Here is a 19,849-nt window from a genome sequence, read left to right as displayed (position 1 = left end):
TTTATACAAAAATATGTAGCTGTTGGCCATTTAACTGTCATATGTGTGAAATCCATAGATTAAAAACAAATAATGCATTGTAGATGTAGAACATTGGCTGTTGTTTCATTAAAATAAATTAGCCAACCCAGTACTGATAAAATCATATTTATTCCCCCCAAACACACCACAGTTGTTAGCAAACAGTGAAACGGTCATGGATTTTGTTAGTGTTTTACCAGAAGTCTGTCAATATTTTAATTCCAATTGGACACTTCCAAGAAACACTCCCTCGTGAAATTATGAGGACAACAATAGACATGCAATAGCCTGGATGGAGACAAGAATACTTTTTGTGTAAGAACAATATTGCCTACTTTGAGATAATCAGTTTTCAGTTTGCTTTCCCTTGTCATGCAAATTGCACATGAACATCAAAAACATACAATAGCATGGCAGGCTTATTTGCAGACAATGGACTTTAAGTTTATAAAAAAAAAGTGGTATTACATTAATGCACATTTAAAAAGAAAACTCTTCAAGAATAAAGTTTATGAATACTATTAACATCTGACCTTAACTTAGAAATCTTTAAATACGTTTTGTATTAATACATTTCTGTAATCACAAGCATACCTTAAATCTCCAACTGCAATGTCTACAAATGAGAAGCGCTCACAAAGGAATCCGAGTTCAGACCTTCAAATTGATGCTTCATAATTGCACGGTCAAGATAATAAAACAAACAGAAATTGTGATGAAGATCTGTTGCTTCTATTGGCTGTCTGAAAGGCACCTCTAGATCTAAGGCCAAATTAATAAAAATAAAACCAAGGCATAGAAGCTTTTTTATGTTGACCTAGGTTGAGCATACCATTGTTTTTTTTAAATGATCACATAATCTATGATTTTATAATAAAAATAAATAATTGAAAACATGTAGAATGTCAATAAATCTGTCAGATAAACATGCACAAACAAGATATAATACTAAAATTAGTACTGTTTTAGATAAAAAATAAAAGAATTTACCTAAGAGCAAACACGATAAAAGTGCTCAGTCAGGGTAAAACAGGCATCAGCAAATACTCATTTTAGTGCTTAAACCTGGGTCAATGAGAATATAGACCCATAAGATGAGCCATTAAAGAAATGCACTGGACTGCTGGAGTCTTCTTTCAAGCTGCAGACATGAGTAGAATACAATTAAAAGGAATAATTCCAGCACTTTAAAAAAAAGTCCTTGGCACAAACTGTTAGATGCAATTCTTGAGTCTGCAAGAATGTTGTATCAACCATGACGAGTGGAGAATTGGTGAGGATAACAGTCACACTGATGGAGCTCCTACAGAACACCACTCGAGATGAGTTTACTGAAAAGACAAGAATAGATTAAAAACAGACAAGATTAAAAGACAAGACAAGATTAAAAGACAAGATTTTAAAAAAAATCATCTCACCATATTAAAAGAAAAACATTCAAAAGAAAAACACACCATGACAGTTTAAAAAGGCTGAACTTTTGCATTTCATTTGAGCTATAATGGCTACAAAAAGTGAAATTTAAAAAAGCATTTAAAAATTCCAAGCTTTGCAGAAATTGGGGATCTATGGACAGGTTCACTCACATGATGGGTAGAAAAGCCTCCTTTGCCCTTTGTTTTGCCCTTTCCACACGCTGCTGCAGCGCTGCTGCGACGTGCCTGCTCGTGGTCAAACTCCAAATCCTCCAGGCGCTGCGTCAGGGCCAGTTTCTGCTGGATGGCCATGCGCAACAGAGAGTTCAGGGTTTTCTTTTCATCCTCTGCCGCAGCCAGCTGCCTCTGCATGTCGTCCAACTGTGTCACGTACTCGTCACACCTGAGACGGAGAGGGAAGGCAAAGGTCAACCGTTACAGGACAACATTCATTCCAGCAGGGGGCGCAGTTTCGCCTGCAAACGCTCCTGCTGTTCCACGTTTTCTCCTTCTCCCAGACTGCGTTTTCCAGATGGGAGGATGTCTTTGCCTGGCTCGCACAACTATTACATCAGAAGTTTCCCAGCATGCTTTGTGGCTTTCCAGAGGCAAAATGCATTCAGTACAAACACCAATATTTCGATTATTTATACTTTCGGAAGTTCATGTTCCAGTCCAACAGATGTCATGGTGGGAACAAACCAGTGATTATAAATAATTTTACCTTGTCGCAAACATAGCTCGAAGAGAAGAGAACGTAGCAGCATCCTCTTTTAATGCCTTGAGTTCATTACGGAGTTTCATCATCGTCTCCGTCACCATGGCCTTTTCACTGTCATATTTACTCTTCAGGTTGGCCAGAGCAACCTCAGCCGTCTAAAGGAAACCAGATATAATTATTAATTCTTGTGCTGATAAAAATCATACTGAAAATTTCTGGACAAGCCTGTTCTGGAGTACAATGAACATCACTTCTCTGAACCAAAGCACACATGTGGAACATTATCAAATACACGCAGTGTTGATGTAGACGCACAGAGCGGTTTTCTGACCTGCTTGTTTGCTTTGAGCACAGCTCTGAGTGTAGCGATCTGCTCCCTTTTGGTGCTAAGCAGGGACTTGAGTTTGAGGATCTCTTCCATACAAGCCTCTTTGTCCTTGTCTGCAACAGAGCTCAGCTCCATATTGGCGAGTCTCTGACGTGAAAGGTCTGTGGTGCGGTCCACCGCCTGCTGTAGGTGTCGAATTTGGTCCCTGATGATAGCTACAAGGTTGTAGATGTTCATTGGCTCTGGCCGTTGCTCCGGGGCAGGAGCCAGCGTAGTCGAGGTGTTGGCCGATTGGGAATTTTTAACCTCGGTCTCAAGCATCCCATTACTGAGAAGTAAGGAAGACTGGTGCTCTTTCCCTTCTTGCCCCTTCTTTATAATAGCTTTGCCCTGCTTGTAGTAGTCCAACATGACGCGGTTAGGGGTCTCATTGTTGCACATACACACGTGGTTGTACAGATTGGCTAACTCTTCACTGAAGGATATGAGCTCGTCCTGGGCTACGTTAAGGCTGCCCAGCGACTCTCCTGCAGCCTCACTGACCAGACGGAGCTCTTTTTCCAGACGAGCCATTTGTGCTTTATCCAACTGGCTGATCTTTTCCACGGTTTGCAACTTTGACCTCAACTCCTGGACGTCACCCTCCAGTCGGGCCTGCTCCTCTTCATACTGATTTCGACACTTCTCGTACTTTCCCTTCAGAGTCTTCAGCTCCTGCCTCAGCTCTCCGGCTTCTGACATGGCCACCGTGTACTTGCACTGCAGAATCTCAGGCCCGTTTATATCGAGCTCATAGTAGTCTCCGTCGTCGTGGCTGTCTCTGTCTTTTTCGCTGTCGAGGGCAGACTGGCGCTCCTTACTGGCCTGAAGTTTCCTCATTGCACTCAGATTCTCAGTAAGTCTGTTGACCGTTTCCTTTTGTTCAGACACTGTCCCGTAGGCCTGTTCTAGCTGCTTCTGGCTCTCCTGGAGAGAGTTGATAAGGACTACTTTCTCCCTCTCCACCTTGACAAGACAAACATATTTTCAGTGAACACAACTGCTTCTCCAAAAATATTTTTTTTCTTTTTAAGCTGTTATAGCATCAACTGATAAATTCACAAATGTGCGTGGGCAATCTCGTGTTCGTACCTGCATAAGCTGCTGTTTCAGTTTCTGAATCTCGCAGATGTTGAGCTCACTCAGCAGGTCGTCCACCAGGCTCGGAGCCGGCTTGAAAGCTTCCAATCTCTTGTTGTCATCGTCGTCTTCGCTCGCCTTCAGCAAGCCATTTTCAAAGCCTCGGATTAGATCGTCGTTGTCGGGCTCGGTGGCGGCGGAGGGATCCTCGTGGAGTTTCAGGTTGTCGATGGAGATGCTGAATGAGCCGTTGTACACCGATCCGCCGATTGTCATGTAGTGGGAGAGCTCTTTTCGCAGGGTGGCCTTCTGCTCACGCTCCGTTTTAATCGTTTCCAAGGCCTCTGTCAACTGTCGCTCACTGATTTCCCTCAGGCGCACGGCTTCCTCCAGCTGACTGTGGAGACACTGGGAGTCCTCTTCCAGCCTGCGGATCTCGTGTTTGAGACCTTCAAATTCCACCTTAGCAGATAGGAAAAGATACCAAAGAAAGGATGTCAGTAATCTCGTCTCTTAACCGTTTTATCCCTTTCGGGGTCACAGGGAGGTTACACAATAAGTGAAGGCAGAGTCCACCCACGGGTGAGTTGCCAGTTCATCACAGGGCCCTATATGAGCATTTGTTGACTCGGTACCTTGCTCAAGGGTACCTCGGCAGTGCTCTGAAGGTGTTCTGGCACCTTACCCTACTACCAGAACACCTTCCATGTTTTGTCTGCACTGGGGGTCAAGTCGAGAACCCTCCACTTCTCAGCCAAGTTGCCAACAAAGCAAAAGTACCAACGCCCTAGGATGTCAGTAATTTCACTTTTAAATGAAAGCCAAAAGTATTTTTTATTTAAAAATTCAAATTGAATAATCAACTGTTCCTTTAATCTTTAAATAACAATAAGTATGTAATTCAACACCCACACGTACCACCTTGCTGGTCTCACCTGGTTCTGCCTCAGCACAGACACTTGCTTCTGAAAGGAGATGTTTTCCTCCTCCAGCTCGCTGTAATCCTGCAGCAGACGAGCTTCCCGCACCTTGTACTCTCTGATGTCATCCCGCAGCTGACCTCGCTGCAGCTCTGCCAGCTCTGAATTCTAAACATGTGGGGAGATTGGTTGTTACGCATCACAAACACTTCTCTGATTGCTAATTGTGACCAGCTCATGATCACGAACTGCGAAAAGGGGCAGAAAACAAAAGGCCTGAACAACACCACCGTAACTGATTACTGTGACTTTAATTGTGACCACACTGTGTTTGATGCAGACATGCCGGGTGAGAAGAACAGGGACCAAGACGGACACCTGCCAATATGCCACGCAGAAAAGTGCCTTTGTGTCACTCAGAGAGGACCATTACATCATCGTTCCTGCTGGCTTCACTGCAGTCCTGCTAGTAGAACAACCCCCCCTTCAGTCTACCCTGGACATCTATTGGCGTTCTAGTCTTCAAGCCTGTGTCTCAGCTCTCAGAAGCATCGCATTTGTATTTTCAGTGTGCATCAGGAGTCTCCGTCGACCGTTTACAACTGTGGGCAGAATTAAAGCACAGCTCACATTCAGATTTTATAGCTAAACACCTCTCTCATGTCCAGGATGATTGAAGCCAGACGTTCATTTTCAGCCTGCACGCTGGTGAAGGAGGCTTTGGCCTGTCTGAGTTCATTCTGCTGTTCCAGGAGCTTCTGCTGGTAAAGCGCCTCCTTACTGGCAGATTCAAGGATCAGTGACTCTTCCCTGCTCTCGCCATCAGCTGCCACCTTCCTGTGGGTCGAGTAAGCCTGGCCAAATGCCTGAGGAGAAAAGAGAAGAGATTTAAAAAAAAAGAAAAAACAGGCCAAACCAACTTTTATTAAGGGGTTAATTGAGATAATGTGGAGAATTAAACATGTAAAGCAGCTTTTATGCTCATGCTATCCTTTGATAAACGCAATAAACCAGACCTGACAGAGTTCATCACAAATTAAACACTTTTTGTTGTTAAGCACTAAAACAAATTTGACAGAAGGTCATAGAACCAGTGGCACAAGCCTTTTTGCAATCTGCTCCAGTCAGCGTCGAGAAGTGGGTCTAATGGAGGTCACCGCCAGTGTGGACATTTTACTGCACTAAAGACGCACACCAGACAGACCTTAGCTTTAGTTTGTTCTACTGGCAGCAACGCATTAATAGTTAATAATGCAATCAGAATAATTTCTGATTGCCAAACTGAGATGACACAAAAGGCTTGCAGTGATGCTGTCGTGCAGCAGCCAACCGCCCAATATGAAAGCAGGTGCTGATGGATAATTCATGGATATACGCCGATTTAAAAAAAAAGAGAGAAGCAGCAGAGTCACGAGATAAAACTGATGGAGAAGAGTGACTCCTCTGTTAAATACCCTCAGAAAATAACGTAACAGGAACAAAGACGATCCTGAAAGAAAACACGTCAATTTAGGAAAATCACGTAGGACATGAGTCAGTTCCACATTGTAAATCTGCATGTGATTAATGCCACATCCATATTAGAATGAGCAATTCATCGGAAGGATTGAAGCTTTGATTACACTGAAAAAAGCTTTGACGACATGACACAATTAGTGGGATTTTTTTTCCCCCACACAAGATCACATTACATCAAAAAGAAGGATTTTTTTAAAAGCTGTTTTGTTCATTTTTCGACTTACTGCCAGCAATTCGGACCAAACTCTGGCACCGATCGTACAGGGAGCGGACAGCCCGTATCAGCGGGCCCGACACCCCATACTCTCGGAGGACCCCCCACAGGACCCCCCGAGGGACACGGTCGAATGCCTTCTCCAAGTCCACAAAACACATGTGGACTGGTTGGGCAAACTCCCATGCACCCTCGAAGACCCTGCGGAGGGTGTAGAGCTGGTCCACTGTTCCACGCCCAGAAAACCACATTGCTCCTCCTGAATCTGAGGTTCGACTATCCGGCGGACCCTCCTCTCCAGTACCCCTGAATAGACCTTACCAGGGAGGCTGAGGAGTGTGATCCCCCTATAGTTGGAACACACCCTCCGGTCCCCCTTCTTAAAAAGAGGGACTACCACCCCGGTCTGCCAATCCAGCGGCACTGCCCCCGATGTCCACGCGATGTTGCAGAGTCGAGTCAACCACGACAGCCCTACAACATCCAGAGCCTTAAGGGACTCTGGGCGGATCTCATCCACCCCCGGGGCCTTGCCACCGAGGAGTTTTTTAACTACCTCGGCAACTTCAGCCCCGGAGATACGAGAGCCCATCTCCAGGTCCCCAGGCCCTACTTCCTCACTGGAAGGCGTGTTGGTGGGATTGAGGAGGTCCTCGAAGTATTCCTTCCACCGATCCACAACATCCCGAGTTGAGGTCAGCAGCACACCATCACCACTATACACAGTGGTGACAGTGCACTGCTTCCCCCTCCTCAGACGCCGGATGGTGGTCCAGAACCTTTTCGAGGCCGTCCGAAAGTCGTTCTCCATGGCCTCACCGAACTCTTCCCATGCCCGAGTCTTTGCCTCGGCAACCGCCGTAGCTGCACTCCGCTTGGCACGCCGGTACCCATCTGCTGCCTCAGGAGTCCCACAGGCCAGTAAGGCCCGATACGACTCCTTCTTCAGCTTGACGGCATCCCTCACGGCATTGCCGCCACAACAGGCACCAACCACCTTGCGGCCACAGCACCGGTCAGCTGCCTCAACAATGGAGGCACGGAACACGGTCCACTCGGACTCAATGTCCCCCGCCTCCCCCGGGACATGGTCAAAGCTCTCCCGGAGGCGTGAGTTGAAGCTCCTTCTGACAGGGGACTCTGCCAGGCGTTCCCAGCAGACCCTCACAACACGTTTGGGCCTGCCAGGTCTGTCCGGCATCCTTCCCCACCATCGGAGCCAACTCACCACCAGGTGGTGATCAGTTGACAGCTCCGCCCCTCTCTTCACCCGAGTGTCCAGAACATGCGGTCGCAAATCCGATGACACAACCACAAAGTCGATCATCGATCTGCGGCCTAAGGCGTCCTGGTGCCAAGTGCACATGTGGACGCCTTTATGTCTGAACAAGGTGTTCGTTATGGACAATCTGAGACGAGCACAGAAGTCCAATAACAAAACACCACTCGGGTTCAGATCAGGGGGGCCGTTCTTCCCAATCACACCTCTCCAGGTCACACTGTCATTGCCAACGTGAGCATTGAAGTCACCCAGGAGGACGAGGGAGCCCCCAGAAGGGGCACTCTCCAGCACTCCCTCTAAGGACTCCAAAAAGGGTGGATACGCTGAACTGCTGTTTGGACCATAGGCACAAACAACAGTCAGGATCCGTCCCCCCACCCGAAGGCGAAGGGAGGCTACCCTCTCATCCACCGGGGTAAACTCCAATACACAGGCACTGAGCTGGGGAGCAACCAGAATTGCCACCCCTGCTCGTCGCCTCTCACCATCGGCAACTCCAGAGTGGTAGAGAGTCCAACCCCTCTCAAGAAGACTGGTTCCAGAGCCCTTGCCGTGCGTCGAGGTGAGGCCAACTATATCTAGTCGGAACTTCTCAACCTCGCGCACCAACTCAGGCTCCTTTCCCACCAGAGAGGTGACATTCCATGTCCCTAGAGCCAGTTTGTGCAGCCGGGAATCAGACCGCCAAGGTCCCTGCCTCCGGCTGCTACCCAAAACACAATGCACCCGACCCCCTTGGCCCCTCCTGCAGGTGGTGAGCCCACGGGAAGGGGGTCCCATGTTGCCTCTTCGGGCTGCGCCCGGCCGGACTCCATGGGCAGAGGTCCGGCCACCAGGCGCTCGCCAACGTGCCCCACCCCCAGGCCTGGCTCCAGGAGGGGGCCCCGGTGACCCGCATCCAGGCAAGGGAAACTTGGCACCAATGTTGTTCAGCATCATTAGGGGGTCCTGGGCTACGCTTTGTCTGGTCCCTCACCTAGGACCTGTTTGCCATGGGTGGCCCTACCAGGGGCATATAGCCCCAGACAACGGAGCTCCTAGGATCATTGGGACACGCAAACCCCTCCACCACAATAAGGTGGCAGCCCAGGGAGGGGGCTTTTTGCGGATGATGTGGTCCTGTTGGCTTCATCGGCCCGTGACCTCCAACTATCACTGGATCGGTTCGCCGCCGCATGTGAAGCGGCTGGGATGAGAATCAGCACCTCCAAATCCGAGGCCATGGTTCTCGACCGGAAAAAGGTTGAGTGCCTTCTCCGGGTAAAGGAGGAGATCCTGCCCCAAGTGGAGGAGTTTAAGTACCTCGGGGTCTTGTTCACGAGTGAGGGAAGAATGGAGCGGGAGATCGACAGGCGGATCGGTGCGGCGTCCACAGTAATGCGGACTCTGCACCGGTCCGTTGTGGTGAAGAGAGAGCTGAGCCGAAAGGCGAAGCTCTCGATTTACCGGTCGATCTTCGTTCCTACCCTCACCTATGGTCATGAGCTTTGGGTAATGACCGAAAGAACAAGATCACGGGTACAAGCGGCTGAAATGAGCTTCCTCCGTAGGGTGGCTGGGCTCTCCCTTAGAGATAGGGTGAGAAGCTCTGCCATCCGGGAGGAGCTCGGAGTAGAGCCTCTGCTCCTCCGCGTTGAGAGGAGCCAGATGGGGTGGCTTGGGCATCTAGTCAGGATGCCCCCTGGACGCCTCCCTGGTGAGGTGTTCAGGGCATGTCCCTCCGGTAGGAGACCCCCGGGGAGACCCAGGACACGTTGGAGAGACTATGTCTCTCGGCTGGCCTGGGAACGCCTGGGGATCCCTCCGGATGAGCTGGAGGAGGTGGCTGGGGAGAGGGAAGTCTGGGCTTCTCTCCTTAGGCTGCTGCCCCCGCGACCTGACCCCGGATAAGCGGTAGAGAATGGATGGATGGATTGTTCATTTTTGTGATCCCATCAGAAAAAAGGCAATGATTCCACATGTGAAGGAGCTATTGAAACATAAGGGCTGATGACAACAACTTAGCTCTGAGTCATCAATATTTTAATTCTAATGTCTTGTCATCTTAAAAATATGACGGGAAGTGAAAACAACTTTTCTACAGGAGCCAAGTAGGACAAAAGGGGGTTTTGGACCAATATTTTATGTCACAGGAAGTTTCACGCAACATAATATGAGTAATTAAGAATATGTCAGACTTTTATGGCTTTATTATGGAAATTACAGCAGAACTTTACTGATAAATGATACATTCCCCCGATTATGATTCCACAGGCTGCTAAGAATCGGAACCAACTACCCGTGTTATATATATATATATATATATATATTTGGAGAGAAAAAAAATACACCGTTTAATTTACAAATTCCATCGTTAGTGTCTCGAACCTCGGCTTACCTCTTTTAGCTGATCCAGTTCGTGTCGAACCGCCTCGTAGTCCGTTTCCAACTCATCAAATCGCTGCTTCAGCTGCTGCTTCTCCTCCAGCACCGCCAGTCCATATTCAGCTGCCTGGATCTTTTCATGGGTCGTTTCACGAAGCTCTCGGGTGAGACGGTCTACCTCGGCTCGAAGCCACTGCGGCCCGGCCTCTGTCACCAGCACCGCGTCGGCACATTCCTGCTCCTCCATAGACATCTTGGTGTGCCGCCGACACTCCAGTGTAACGGGACCAAGCCCTGGCTAACAGGATCAGCGTAGAACACACCACCGACACCGCAGATTGTCACCGTCTTTGTTTGAATCGCATCGTGAGCACTCAAAAGGCGCTTATTTCCCCTTTCCGCTGCGCTCTTCGAAAACGGCCAGCCGAAAGGACACTTTTGTCATTCTCCAGGAGTTTCCTCAGCCTCTCTGTGAAGCTGACAGAAAACTTAAGTTGAGATCATCGACTGGAAAAAGCTACCAATAAACGACATTCAAACGTGTGCATCCAGTCAGGGAAATGTAGTTTTACGCACTGCCTCAGTAGAACAACTACAACACGCTTCCGATTGCATCATGACTTCAAGTACCAGAGTGCATTTCGTGGGTTTGACTACGGTTTGCTGATAGTGTTGCGGTGCCATCTAGAGGCACTATGTTGACATTACATACTCCTCGGGGAGTATGCCTGGATGTACAACAAAAGAATAAAAATTTGACGAATGCATTGATTGTATTTGCATTTTCTGTAATTGCGTCGATTACTTAAAAACAATCTATTTTTATTATGCATGAATAACTATTACTCCCAATGATGATGGATTATCTAGAAAGGTAATAATGTAAGTATAATATACAATACTATATTACACACATAAGTAATCATGAACATTAGATTTAGCTGTAATTTTATATCAATGTATTTATTCTGTCCTAAGTTCTACTGTCATTCCTCTCCGTACAGCAATCTTAAAAGCTGGTATTAACTATGATTAACTACAAACACTCCAAACCAAATGTGAAGAACTTTATTACATTAAAGCAAGGTACATAGAAAAGTTCAAGTAACAAAGAAAGTGTTTAAGGGGTTTACAAGTACGATGTAAGTTACTCATTGTACTCAGCAATATTTTACATGTCCAGTGCTTGAATGGCTGTCAGCTCTGTGATTAATGTAAAATATATACTACTGAGCATATGTTTTTTTGTTTTTTATTTACGTTGTGGGTATGTTCCTGTTGTACAGTAAGTACAAATGAACATCATTTGAACACCATGCTGTGAATGTGTCATGACTATGATTACCTTAAAAAAACAGTAAGCCAAAAACAGTGCTGAAAAGAAATGACTTGAACACAACAACAGATTACATGACATGAAACTGAATGGTCCCTCTTTATAACCTACCTACAATTAACTATTATTTCTACCTTCTACAAACAACACATTTATTTCTGACATTCTGTCATAATGAACACTTCAAAGTTCTGCCCCACCCAGACCTACATTAGAACAATATAAAACCATTGCCAGTTAAACCAAGTTGATTAAATAGGATTTTAAAAAATCATCACAAGAAACCATGGCGGCATTATTACGCACATTTCCTGCAGTTGAACAACCAGCGATAACAAAGTTGCTTCAGTTATAAAGATATTAACATACATGTGATTGAATTGGTGTGCTTGTTCTTGCATGTGATGTGATGAACGCGTCGAAAGGAAGGTGGAGGTGGGTGTCTACGTCAGGGTGTACGGCACAAAATCACATCACTTCAGTACATACTTGGGGTGAATCACAGTCAAGGATTTCAAAGGGCTGGGTGTCAGATGAGACAAAACCATACAGGACTGGGCATCTTCTCATGAGGGAGGAGAAGTGGGTGGGGCTCAGATGAGGTTACTTGGCATTAGTAGAGCTGCTGAGCATCTTGCGGACTCCCTGGATGATGGCGTCCCTGTCGATGCCATAGACCTTGAGCAGCTCGTGAGGTTTGCCGCTGCGAGGAATGTGAGACACTGCCAGACGGTGCACGGTGAAGCCGGACTCGTTGACCATGGCCGAGGACACGGCCTCACCGAGGCCGCCTGAGGACAATACAGAAACATGGACAGCATCACTGCTGAATCCTTGAAGGAGATCTCCTAATTTAAACATTTACATGGTCTCTAATCCAACTACTACAGAGAATAATGTTGAATAACAGAAGTAGAAAGCATCTTTTTTCTTTCTACACTCTTCAAACAATAGCCATATAGTGGAATTCCTGGGATTTTTCATATTTTCTAGACCCACAGACTCCTCACGCGATATAGATTTTATTTACCTGTAATATAAGGTCCAACATTTATGAACAGCAACTTTTAATAAAATTATTTATTATTAGTCATTAGTCTAGTAATGCCTTGATAACAAAATATCTATTTTATAATTATTGTCCATCTCTGGGTACGTCCTGCATTTTAGAGAACACTAGCCAGGGCTACGATCTGTATTCATATATGTGTGTGTGTGTGTGTGTGTGTGTGTGTGCGTGCGTGACAGACTGACTGACTGACTGACTGACTGACTGACTGACTGACTGACTGACTGACTGACTGACTGACTGATAAAATTATTGATTGATTGATTGATTGATTGATTGATTGATTGATTGATTGATTGATTGATTGATTGATTGATCTCAGGGTCCTTCATTTTTTGGTCCTGTTTTTAAAAAAAAATAGATTTATTTTTTAATAGTTAAATTCAAACGAGGCCACCTAAAATACACATTAAATCTCCTGTGGCCTGTTCGTACCCAAATGTCCTTTGTTAGTGGAGTTCGTGCTCTCACCCATGTGTTTCTCTTATCAGACACAAGCCTGTCTGTGGTATCTGGGTCAAAGCGAAGCCTGTGGGCATGGCTTGGCTAAGGAGAGCTGACAGCACTCTTCCTCACTGACTCTTGCACTTGCAAAATGCACCACGATGCCGTACCTTGTCTCCAAAGAGGGCGCGCGACATTCAGTGTCTCATCAGCCAGTAGGCAAGAGCCACTGCACGGCGCCTCTGCTGTTGAACCAATTGAAACATGCCACCTCAGCACGCCCGAGGTCAGACGCCAGGGACAGAGCCCTGACTGTGCTGCGCTCAGGATGTTGGCAGGCCATTTAACACGGACAAAACTGATACCCACCTTCACAGTAGTGGTCTTCCACGGTGAGGATACGGCCCCTCGTGGCACGAGTGTGGTCCATGATGGTTTTGATGTCCAGTGGCTTGATTGTGAAAGGATCAATGACCCTGACTGAGATCCGCTCTGGAGAGGAAGTCAGGTCAGCAAAGTTTGACAAAAGACCAATTAAGAACAATTGAGAACAATTAAGGGAACACTTTGTTCCCAGTGCAAATGTGGAAGTAACACCAGTATGAAAGTTAAAAACATCTACTAATTTACTGGTATTTGGTGATTATCTTCAATAATAAGCAAATTTAAACAAATCATATCTGAATATTAATGATGATTTCTGCAATCAGAATTGAAACCTATTGAGATTCCCTGTATCTAAATATTAATTATTACCAATTAAATAAATACAGTAGATGATTTTGATGATGAAAGGAAAAAAGCAGACTTTTGGAGACCTCAGTGAATTTTCGTATTATTTTGCCAACATAGCCAAACGTATATTGCTGAAGGCATTTACCTTTCTTTAAATGCTCAGCAGCTGCCAGAGCCTCATGCAAAGTCAGTCCAGCTGCCACAACAGTCACCTGGTCGTCTTTGCTCTGGTACACCACCTGGGAACGGCAGATTTGTGTTTTTATTTACTTGGTAATGTTCTTATTTTATAACCAAGCCTGTCCCCCCTGCTGTGCTCCTCACCTTAGCCTGGCCCACGTGGAAGTCCTCGTTGCTGTTGTAGATGATGGCGCTGTCCTGGCAGCTGGTGCGGATGTAGCAAACACCCTGTGCAGAGATGAAGAATACAGCCAGTGGAACCCAAATAGGGGTTATGATGCACGTCTGTCTCACAAACCTTAGTGCACGCAGCCAACTCTACAGCCTTCTCTGTGGACACGCCGTCGCTGGGGTACAATATGGTTGCCGTGGGAATGGCCCTGAACATGGCCATGTCCTCCAGGCCCATCAGAGATGGGCCTTCTTCTCCTGCAGGACAAGTACAGCTTTTCATATCCAACATTCCGAAATGGAGCAACCTGTGAAACACCGGGTGTGCTGACACATGCAGATCTGTGTGCACATGCAGTGTTCTACCTGTACTGGTTCTCTGCTTACAGCTTCCAGAGGAGACAAGAAGGGAGAGAAGAGGGTGACTGGGCCAAAGGGGTTAAGTGAGGGAAAGCACAGGCTTAGAGGGAACAAGAGGATCACAAATACGGGCAGATGACACGTTTATCTCCTGGGGATAGTGTGGAAAATTGGTGAGAGGGACAAAAAGGTGAATTCGGTGAAGACGTGTGGAGGGTCGAGGAAAAGAGAGGGCGGCAGAGCGCTGTGCACGGTTCACCGGTGGCATCTCACTAACCAGTGGACAGGCCGCAGTGGGAGCCACACAAATTGATGCTGCTGTCCGAGATGGCCGCGATGCGAAGCTGGTCGTAGGCACGGGTGAAAAAGGATGCGAGAGTGCTGGCAAAAACAAGGTTCCTCTCACGGGCAGCGCATCCCATGGCAACACTGACCTGAAGCAAGAATTTAAAGAGTCTCATATCAGTTTGTGTGCTGTCAGTGTTCGAGCTGAGGGGGGAAAAGAATTCATGCCTGGAATCAGCATTGTCTGTGCAGCCTTTAAGAACTATTTGCATTCAACCATAAACCTTTCATGTGCATTCAGCCAGATGGCCCCACCCTCTGATTAATATTTTACTTCTGAATACGCCTGTCGTGACTGCTTACCATCACCCACACGCCTGACCTACATTAAGGTTGGCTGCTGCTGGAGCTGCAGCATTGCAAAGAATTCATGTGTCGCTTCATTTTACTGACCTAAGATCAGGTAACTATGATGACCAGGGTAAAATCCTTATTCTACATCGGTTAAATTAGATACGATTAAATAGCATGCACGCAAACACTATTCTTTCTGGTTTATAATTACAGATAAAGAAGATGAATAGATTAATCACAAATCAGAAGATTAAAGAACGAGAAGAGAATCTACACAAGCTTGTAACTTGCGAGGGAACATACCATGTTTTGCTGAGCGATGTAGCACTCCACATAGCGGTTTGGATGCTCATTCTTGAAGATCTCAGAGAAGGTCAGATTGTTGGTATCCCCATCAAGCGCCACAACGCGTTCATTGTAGCGGCCCAGCTTGGCCAGTGCCATCCCATATGCTTTCCTTGTTGATATCTGTGAAGAGATCATTTGTTTAATGATTTTAGGAAGCCTGAACGACATGGGTTGTGTGCTTGTTTGTTCACAGGAGGCAGACCTTTTCTCCAGCCTTGTAGCTGGGTGCACTCGGCATCCTGATGTTCCTCAGGCTCACCGGCGGTGAGTCCTCGATGGGAGTGGAAGGGTACAGATGCTTGCTGCTGTTTGTGACACGGCTCTGCAGGTCCTTAATCACCATGTCGGCCATGTCTTTGGGGAGAGGTTTGGCATGCCACCCGATCTTATCCTCTGCAGCTGAAACCACATGGGCCCAGGTTGTCACTCAGGTCTGAACACTTCTGCTAATGTGAGTGAGATGCATTTGCAGATGAGGTGTACACGATTACCCGGAATGCCTTTCCCCTTGATGGTTTTAGCAATGATGGCTGTGGGTTGATGGCGCGGCTGACTCAGAGCTTTGCACAGCTCCTCTACGCTGTGTCCATCCACGACAATGGCATGCCAGCTACACACACAAGGACATGAGTTTGGCTGATACGTTTGTTGCGCAGACAAACTTTTCTTTGGTTTAATGCCACATATATTGTATTTACCCAAAAGCTTCACAGCGTTTCTGATATTTCTCCACATGATGCTGCAGGGGGGCAGAGTCACACTGCCCCAGGCGGTTGATGTCCATGATGGCCACCAGGTTGTCAAGCTGGTAATAGGAGGCAAACGACATGGCCTCCCAGACCGCACCCTCAGACATTTCACCATCCCCCATCAGGCAGTAGACCCGGTAACTGAGGAGGACAACAGAGCGAAATGAGGGATGCTGGGAAGGCAAATCACACCTAACAGTTCTCTGACAATTTTCCATTCAGACTCTCTTTACACAATCTGACAGCTGGGCCGGGAGCCAGCTGTGGCACAATGGAAGATCCCAGAGGCTGTTCAAGGGTGTCGGCCCTGAATTCCATATCTTCCTATAAAAATAAAATCCTTAAGAACAATCTGTTTTCATATATTGTGAGGCACGGATCAGATGTTTGTGTCAACACTAATGAGGAGGCTTAACTTGAGTTGCAATAGAGAGAAACAGAGCTGCAGATAGATATCTGATGGCTGAATCTGATGTAGGGAGATAAAAAAAACTGAGATATGACTTCTAGCCCTGTGATTATTAGAGCAGAAGAATTGTAGGGGAACAGCATGTAGCCGCAGCGCACATCCACAGAACCCATTCGAATGAAGCGCTGTTTGTCTCCTGCTACCTAGCTCAGGTTTGTGCCAAACAAATCCAGAAATACATTAAAACACACAAACACACACATCACAGAAAATTTAAAGATGCAAAAATGGGTAGTAACTGGTCAAAGCTATTTAAAAAAAACAGTGGAGTTACGATATTGGTGGAGGATTACCTCGATCTGTCAAAGTATTTTCCAGTGTAAGCCATTCCACAGGCCACGCCGAGACCCTGCCCTATAGAGCCAGTGGCCAAGTCCATGAGCTGATGCTTCTACAATGAAAACAACACAGGCACAAATGAACCAGAACGACAATTGCGCTATGCTCGTTCTTTCCACGGTTTGGGACCTACGTAGGTTGAGTGGCTCTCCATGGTGGAGTCAACATGACACAGACTGAGCAGCTCCGTCTCCTTCAGAAAGCCCGCTTCCACCCACATGGAATAGAGAGCTGGAGCTGCATGACCCTAAAGCAGAGAGAACAAACATGGTTATCTTTAATTCTCCCAGGAAAACATCCAAATGCCAGAGCCAAAGGACAGAGGACAGAGGACAGAGGTGTTCTAACCTTTGACATGATGAAGCGGTCATTGTTGAAGTTCCGTGGATCGTCGTAACGATACTTCATGGTGTGGAAAAACAGCACCGACATGATCTCTGCCACACTGCAGCATGATGTTGGGTGTCTGGGAATCGAAACAAAGTGGTGCGTGTTCAGAAAAATCCAAAACAGAGTCAAGTCAAGCAGCTTCGGCTTGATCACATTTAGAGCATTTAAAGACTTTCACAGCTGTCTAAATCCAACCAGCAATCCCACCACAAAATGGTTATTTTTTACCATTTAGAAAATTTTGAATGCATAACAACCTGTGAGAGAAATCCACATATCCTCACATCTAAAATTGTATTTCCAAATGATGAAAAATAATGCGTTCAAATTTTTATCCTGCTAAATGTTTTACTTTGAAATATTGCATACTGAAAAATATATGCTGACTTTTAAGGTCACTTGATGCGACGCTTGCGTGCAGCACCAAAAAAACCCATAAAGGAGATTGAAGGGGAAAAAATGCAGCATGTTCAATGTTTTAAATAAAATAGCCAAACCAAAATACAGTAAATGGACTGTGGTATTTGCTGTAGTGATATTTTATTTGTCGACGTAATTAGCAGATGTTCAATGGAGAGCGTTGTTTCTGTGTTTGTGGATGAGAGGAGAAGAACAAAGACAGGACATTTTGTCCTTTGGCCTTTCACTTGCATTCATCAACGAGTCTACATGTATTAAACATGTTCATACGTGCACCCTTCAGCTTGACAGTCAAGCATGTCGATGATCATTTGCAGACAGTTAACATATATGAAATGTCCATTTTGTCCAGTTTTGATTCATATGAGACCGTGTGAGTGCGCCACTCACCCGCTGCCTGCTGCAGTTGTCGCCTTGATGGAGTTGATCCGGAGGCGGTTGGCGATGTTCCTCAGTGCCTGCAATGTTTGTTGGTCCGGTTTGTGATAATCCTCCATGAAGGCGAAATGTCAAGTTCCTCAGTAGCAGAAAAGTGCCAAAATCAAGATTTCAACTGTGTGTGATGAAGAAGCACACCTGTGTTCGTGTGTGTGTGTCTGTGTGTATGTGTGTGAGGGATGGCAGCAGAGAGAAAGAGAGTGAACATGGACGACTGGCTGGATTTATCCTGTCAGGCGCGTGGCCGCATAGATGCAAAGGGCACGCACGCACACACACACATACACACATACACACACACACACAAAGAGGAGAGGAGGGGGAATCTAATGACGTGAGTTGGGTGTTACTGCAAAAATCTAGTTCGGGACATTTCATTGGTTAGTCTGTGAGCCGTGTGGTGGTTGAAGATTATAGTTACTGATGAGCCTCAGTGTGTGTGTGTGTGTGTGTATATCTGTGTGTGTGTGTGTGTGTGTGTGTGTGTGTCTGTGTGTCTGTGTCTCTGTGTGTGTGTGTGTGTGTGTGTGTGTGAGTGTGTGTGTGTGTGTGTGTGTGCCTGTATCTGTGATACATCAACAGTTAAGACAAGAATATGCATTTCACTAATAAAAGTAGGACCTTTGGGACGCGAGGACTCAGACTTGGTTTTAAGGTTAAGATAAAAGTTGTCTTTAGGGTTAGTGTTAGAAGGAGTGTTAGGGAGGGAGAGTCCTCACAAGAATTACATACAAACATGTGTTTGTTTGTGTCATTAAATGGAAATTATGGGTGTGAATACATGAAAAAATAAAGAAAACGTGATGAATTAGGAAAAATACAATTTTTTTTAAAAAAAAATGTTGATTTAACATTTTTCTCTAAAAGTAGTTTAACAGGAGACCACACGCTGGTGTAAAAGTAAAAATTAGATCTAGAAGAAAATAAATTAAAAGTAAGATAGAGATATGGGCACATTATAAAATAAAATACTAATTATAACAATATTGTAAAACAATGGTTTTTCCATCATCGAAATATTGTCCTAATACTTTTTTTACAACTATATATTAACCCTGTAATTGTGTGTCATGAAAATCGAATCTTTAATTGAGAAATCTTTTTTAGATACTGTGCAAATGACAAAGGAAAGCTCAGATTATAGATAAATCAAATGAATAAACCAAATAATATAATATATTAAGAAAATACATGATATATGTATTAAATTATTTATTTTTTCCACATGATCGACTCTGCCGAAGCAGCCTAGTGTGAGTGGGACAGGAAGTTACGGATGAAGAGAAAATAAAACATCCGGGAGGCTTTCAAAATAATGAAAATACCTAGTTTTCTACGGATCAGTTTCATCCGTGCAGAAGGAACCCGTAGTTTCCAAATATATTTGCTTTAAAATTAATTCACAATATATAATCTGTCAATTAGATATTTCAGTTGAAATAGTCGAATTACACATAGAAGAGGCACACAAAACTAAAATGTGCATAATTCTACTCCAGGATGAAATATTTTAACAATATCTTCTTTTGAGGCTCGTTATTTACACTACAAAGTGAATTTATGGCGAGATCCAACATGAATTCATTCACTAGTGCCTGCGGGAGCTGCACCGTGCTGAATGAAGACGCATTTTGGCGAAGGACGGAGCGGATATTTCCGATCCTGAATGCAATCGCATCGGAGTTACTGGTTTATCGTGTTTGGCTGGAGTTTGTCTGCCCTCTACAGGACAATCTGATTAGTACAATTGACCTTTTTCCATCACAATGAAACATGCAAAAATTAATAAAATACATTACATTCGATGTAACAAAATTTCAGTTATGCCACATCTTATCTTTCATGGGCTCTTTATAAATT

At 45.4% G+C, this 19,849-nt stretch overlaps 2 protein-coding genes across 2 annotated transcripts; both read right to left on the bottom strand.

The window, feature by feature from the left end:
• Positions 1–131: 131 nt before the first annotated feature.
• On the bottom strand, positions 132–10,624 carry LOC101072004 (protein bicaudal D homolog 2-like). The gene is made up of 8 exons (XM_029827365.1): positions 9,916–10,624; positions 5,178–5,390; positions 4,540–4,692; positions 3,617–4,066; positions 2,489–3,490; positions 2,161–2,312; positions 1,608–1,839; positions 132–1,352 (listed from the first exon to the last, which is right to left on the bottom strand). Exons 1-8 carry the CDS (start codon positions 10,153–10,155, stop codon positions 1,350–1,352), a joined length of 2,445 nt encoding a protein of 814 aa, XP_029683225.1. The 5' UTR covers positions 10,156–10,624; the 3' UTR covers positions 132–1,349.
• Positions 10,625–10,953: 329 nt separating this feature from the next.
• Positions 10,954–18,225, bottom strand: LOC101076831 (transketolase-like). The gene is made up of 14 exons (XM_003973232.2): positions 17,942–18,225; positions 17,090–17,207; positions 16,875–16,988; positions 16,696–16,793; positions 15,883–16,074; positions 15,676–15,794; positions 15,387–15,583; positions 15,140–15,304; positions 14,475–14,631; positions 13,965–14,095; positions 13,811–13,894; positions 13,632–13,725; positions 13,121–13,243; positions 10,954–12,029 (listed from the first exon to the last, which is right to left on the bottom strand). Exons 1-14 carry the CDS (start codon positions 18,046–18,048, stop codon positions 11,842–11,844), a joined length of 1,887 nt encoding a protein of 628 aa, XP_003973281.1. The 5' UTR covers positions 18,049–18,225; the 3' UTR covers positions 10,954–11,841.
• Between the last annotated feature and the right edge of the window lie 1,624 nt (positions 18,226–19,849).

The sequence above is a fragment of the Takifugu rubripes genome, chromosome 19 (genome assembly GCF_901000725.2).
Source record: "Takifugu rubripes chromosome 19, fTakRub1.2, whole genome shotgun sequence".
Classification (NCBI taxonomy): Eukaryota; Metazoa; Chordata; class Actinopteri; order Tetraodontiformes; family Tetraodontidae; genus Takifugu; species Takifugu rubripes.
This window is presented reverse-complemented; position numbering and strand designations above follow the sequence as displayed.

Excerpts from the sequence above, each read along its gene's own strand:
- LOC101072004 (XM_029827365.1), bottom strand. The coding sequence starts at position 10,155 with ATGTCTATGGAGGAGCAGGAATGTGCCGACGCGGTGCTGGTGACAGAG. Across the intron at positions 4,067-4,539 it reads CTGTGCTGAGGCAGAACCAG|GTGGAATTTGAAGGTCTCAA; the intron begins GTGAGACCAGCA and ends CTATCTGCTAAG. Across the intron at positions 1,840-2,160 it reads CGAGCTATGTTTGCGACAAG|GTGTGACGAGTACGTGACAC; the intron begins GTAAAATTATTT and ends TCTCCGTCTCAG.
- LOC101076831 (XM_003973232.2), bottom strand. The coding sequence starts at position 18,048 with ATGGAGGATTATCACAAACCGGACCAACAAACATTGCAGGCACTGAGG. Across the intron at positions 13,895-13,964 it reads AGTTGGCTGCGTGCACTAAG|GGTGTTTGCTACATCCGCAC; the intron begins GTTTGTGAGACA and ends ATCTCTGCACAG. Across the intron at positions 13,244-13,631 it reads TGCTGAGCATTTAAAGAAAG|AGCGGATCTCAGTCAGGGTC; the intron begins GTAAATGCCTTC and ends CTTCCTCTCCAG.